The following is a 4,963-nucleotide window of genomic DNA, read 5'->3' as shown; positions in this document are numbered from 1 at the left end:
TTTGGAATCGTCCTACTGTGGGAAAGCGGTAAGTTTACGGACTTACAACGCTAAAACTCAGGGCTCGAGTCCCCGCGGTAGATACAAAATATAGCCCAATGTGGATTTATTCTAAATAAAAAAAAAATTCTGAAGAAGTAACTATCTCTTTGTTTTTTGTTTTATTTTATAATTTAATTATTATATCTATTGTCAAGAGTTTGAAAACATTAAAGAATGTTCATTTTTGAATTTAGTGCCAAGATTATTGTTAAATCAAGCTTAATTTTTTTCAGCTGTTTGGCAAGTTGGGACTACTGGAGTATATATTAAACACCCCTAGCCATCATCGTGTGCATCATGGTAATAGAAGTTCAATTTATTATTTAGAAAGAAATATATATTAACACTTGCCTGCCGAAAGTTTCTGCAATATGGCTATAGTTATACTGATCACTTTCCTAATATGATGTAGCTATGTCCTTGGCCTAAATAGTTGCTACCATTCTGCAAGGCATCTTTTAGCTAAGTTTGGCAAGTGTCTGTGCAATTTGTCTCTGTCATTTTCCCAAGCACTATGAAAATTCTTGATGACTTAAAAACTATGATCTAAGACCCCTTCCAGTCCCTTCTTAGTCTCTAAGATAGTTGGAAACTATGTTGAGGTTTTATATGTCCTATGATAGAGTGTATTATCCTGCTGAAAGAAACAATTATCTTCGAATAGATACAAATCCCCCATAGTTTATAGACCGTGTTAACCTAAATTAACCTTATATTTATGGGTATTTAGATGTGCACACTACAGATATAGGACTTAATTCACATAATGTGCGTAACCTCATATTTCGTAGTTCTTTTCAGTTGAACTACCGTGATCAATGTTCAACTGCTTAACATCAGTCTCATATTTAGCCATCTCTTGTAGACTGGCTTTTATAACTGCACAACATTTTCAATAATTTCCTGGATTACATTTCTGATAAATGATCGTGATGGTGTTGAATATTTTGCTTATTCTATTCCTTCTAAAGTAACTGTATTTATGAGACTTCGCAAACTTTACCAATTCAAAAGTAGTCACATGGTACTCAGAAAAGTATCCGTGCATTAGATGCAAAGTTGATTTTTGTCACTTTTTCACAACGCAAAGAAGTAACAGTTTTTACACATAGTCAGGAATTTCAGCTTACGATAAATATTCAAAAGTGTTGTAACATAACATTATCGATACAATGGACGTCTCAGACACAAGTGAACAAATACGGCAGCTATTTTCGCCACTCACACCAGCGTATAATGTCTTTTCTTCTAACCTAACGTAATTTGCAGCATTTTGTCTTCTCACATCTTGGTACTACCAATCTTCCTATCCGCACGTCTCTGTTCTTATAATCACTAAGTGTGTTTACTGGCTTTAGGGTTGTTCTTGTGTGAAAATAATTTTTACTCTTTAAATAATTTAAAGTTCTATATAACTAATAAAGGTTCTAAGTTTTTACGATAAAAGAATTAAATGGATACCTATCTTCTTTAGGATTTTGAGATTAACTTAAAATTAATATTTTAGAGGGCCCGGCATGGCCAGGTGGTTAGGGAGAACGACTTGCAATCTGAGGGTCGCGGGTTCGAATTCCCGTCACACCAAACATGTTCGCCCTTTCAGCCGTGGGGGCATTATAATGTGACAGTCAATCCCACTATTCGTTGGTAAAAGAGTAGCCCAAGAGTTGGGGGTGGGTGGTGATGACTAGCTGCCTTCCCTCTAGACTTACACTGCTAAATTAGGGACGGCTAGCACAGATAGCCCTCGTGTAGCTTTGCGCGAAAAGTAAAAAAACAAACAAACAATATTTTACACCAGTAAACAGTTTGAAGCAACACAGTAGTTAGTACTTTCCTTTGGAAAGCGCTAGTCGGTTCTCACAATATCTATCAAATATAATATAATTCCCTCTATTGCCTTTACTTGCAGAGGCATTCGCTTTTGTAAACTTTTCATAAAAGAAAAGAAAAGTTTACTTTGTTAAAATACCTAAGACTTATCTTGTGATTATATAAGTAAACGTCTACTAATGTGGTGGTTATTATTTGACACGCATAGATGTGCTTAAGATGAAATGCTAATCCACATGTATTTGCTGTAAATCTTTTCCATCGTAATTAAAGTAATAAAAACTTTGAACAGTAGCTCTGTTTTTTTACACGGGTATTTAATTTTGAGCTATATAAGGTTTAGAGATGATGACCCCCCGCTGTTTCAGCAGGAGTAAGAAACTATTCGGTTATTGTCCAAGTATTATAAGTGTTTATGTTTGAGTGAGCTTATAAAAGTGTTCACTGCATTTGTTAATTCAGTGAAGTGTCGCCCCAAACACGAGCCAAGAGACATGCCTAAGCAGTTTCATTAAACTTTAACGCTTAATGAAAAAATATGGCCGAAGAAATTGGAATCACAGAAACTCATTTGACTTACTGCCTATATGTGTTTTGGCGCAGCTTCATTGGAGCTGGTGACTTTGGTCTGCTTAAACGCGGACTTTGAAGTAGTCATCTACGCATATCGGGAGGGTTCGTGCAAAGATTTTCAAGACTGATTTTGCCGTTTATCACACGATCTGTCTATGATTTCGAGAATATGGTGTAATCATGATCATCAGAATGAGTAGGATCTACGTTGGAGAAAATGCATATAGTTTTAAGAATGTATGGGACTTGGGACATCGTTCTTATAACATGTTATTAACGGTGAATATTCTCTCCCGATTTATAATAGCTAAACTTTCACAGTTTCACTGATAATTATAAAAATGTTGATACCCAAAAATACATTAGTTTTTCGTTATGGTAATCAAAGCTAAAAAATTAACTTAGTAAGTAATGTAGCTGATTTAACTTAATGGCCTAATTAAAAGAATACAATGTCATAAAACGAAAACTTAAGATGATTAGAATGTATTGATCAATCAATTGGATACCCTAGCTGTTAACCATATTTTCGGCTAAAATTCCATTAATATCTCATGAGGCTAATCCTAAGTCCATATGCTAAGCTAACAATGTAAAATACGTATAATTAATATATATGTAATAAATAAATAAAAATAGGGAAACTAAAATAAATATCTCGTATATACATAAATATATGAAATTGGAAACGAATACCAATTATGTAGGAATTGAAGATTTTACATGAGTGATTAACGTGTTAGAAGTTACACATGATTAGTTTACCATATATTAAAAATTTCTAATATCATCACTTTATCCAACCACATCATTTGATAGAATGAAATGAAACATGATATTTTAGTGAGAACATGGACCCGTTCACTGTTTTGTCTAAGGATTGTCATACATTTATTTTTTTGTTATTACTTATGTTTATCAAATAGGCCGAAACAGATACTGTATTGACAAAAACTATGCTGGCGTTCTAATTGTTTGGGACAGAATGTTTGGTACTTTTCAAATGGAAGATGAGGAAGTAGTGTTTGGATTGACTCATCCCACAAAAACATTTGATCCTATAGCCATACAAGTAAGTTTGGGTTAATTTAGCTATTTTATATAATTGGCTGAATAAAGTTTGCTCAAAATAAAAAATATTTAGTTTCAAAGTAACGTTATTTGCACTAAATAATCAATATCTGATACTTCGAACACTATTTTTGTATGTTTTGTTGTTGATTAATGCTGGCAAAGTTTTATTCACGAAAGCTAATGTTCTTTTCGAACTGAATGTTTGAAAGTATTATATTAATTAAACATAGAGATCGCTTTACTGAATTATTCATGGTATGTGAATTTGTAGAAATGACATACACGTTCTATAAGATAAATGACCAGTATAATTTGTCATTAACTTTAGAATATTAAAGACAGTGGATTATAATTTATATCAAAAACATTAGTGGGATTTTAAAAATTCAATTTCTTAACATCTTACTGTTTTTTTTTAAATATTCCAAGTTGCAAACTGTTAAAACATTAAAGTGTGTTAGATTTTCAAGTCGATCCTCAAAGTATTTCTATATTATCATGAGTAGTTAGGAGGAATTAAAGTGAAAAATTATTTGTTAGCATTAGCACTTGCCTACTACTTTTGTGACAAATACTTATATATAACATGTGTATGTTTCACCTGTTAGTTTTCTTACATATAACATGTGTATGTCTCACCTGTTAGTTTTCTTACATATAACATGTGTATGTCTCACCTGTTAGTTTTCTTACATATAACATGTGTATGTCTCACCTGTTAGTTTTCTTGTATATAACACGTGTATGTTTTACCTGTTAGTTTTCTTGTATATGACATGTGTATGTCTCACCTGTTAGTTTTCTTGTATATGACTTGTGTATGTTTTACCTGTTAGTTTTCTGGCTTTTCGAACTTGGCAAAACAATTCTGGAACATTAAAGGATTTCGTAATAAGTTGTCAGTCCTGTTCAAAGGTCCCGGTTGGTCTCCGGGAAAACCTCGCCTTGGATATATTGAAGATATTCCTGAGGTAAATATTTTTTCTTGTATCGGAAAATTGAAATACAAAATTTCTGCCATCCAATTCGTAACAGTCTGCATTTCTTGCGTAATTAAACGCAGGTTTAGGCAATAAATACAGTATAGTCTCAGTGACTGTAGATAGATAAGAATACAGTCTCAGTAAATACAAATAAATAGGAGTATAGTTTTAGTGACTATAAATAGATTCCAAACCAATATGACTTTGCTAAAAGGCTAATTTGATAGTTGCATTATTATTAAAAATCCAATTAAAACAGTTCGTCAACTAGAGATTAGTAGATAAAACTCTGTATTCTATGTGCTCTAATGCACAATGAAAACTGTATGTTCAATGTCATCATGAATTTGTTAGTGATGTTGTTTCCTGTTTCTCTGGCTATTCCAGTTCTCTCTCTCTCTATGTATATATATATATATATTCGTTTTCTTTCTTAACCGTTAAATTAAAAAATTTAA

At 32.5% G+C, this 4,963-nt stretch overlaps 1 protein-coding gene across 1 annotated transcript in view; it reads left to right on the top strand.

Annotated features, from left to right (window-relative positions):
- LOC106457864 (alkylglycerol monooxygenase-like) overlaps window positions 1–4,963 on the top strand; it is a 27,334-nt gene that overhangs the window by 8,342 nt on the left and 14,029 nt on the right. The window contains exons 3-5 of the mRNA XM_022383918.1: window positions 276–342; window positions 3,375–3,520; window positions 4,359–4,493. Of these exons, the coding sequence (XP_022239626.1) occupies window positions 276–342; window positions 3,375–3,520; window positions 4,359–4,493 (348 nt within the window). The remainder of the gene's footprint in view (window positions 1–275; window positions 343–3,374; window positions 3,521–4,358; window positions 4,494–4,963) is intronic.

Source organism: Limulus polyphemus, unplaced genomic scaffold (genome assembly GCF_000517525.1).
Source record: "Limulus polyphemus unplaced genomic scaffold, Limulus_polyphemus-2.1.2 Scaffold383, whole genome shotgun sequence".
NCBI lineage: Eukaryota > Metazoa > Arthropoda > Merostomata > Xiphosura > Limulidae > Limulus > Limulus polyphemus.
Note: the sequence above shows the minus strand (reverse complement) of the source record. Positions and strands in the feature narration are given on the sequence as shown.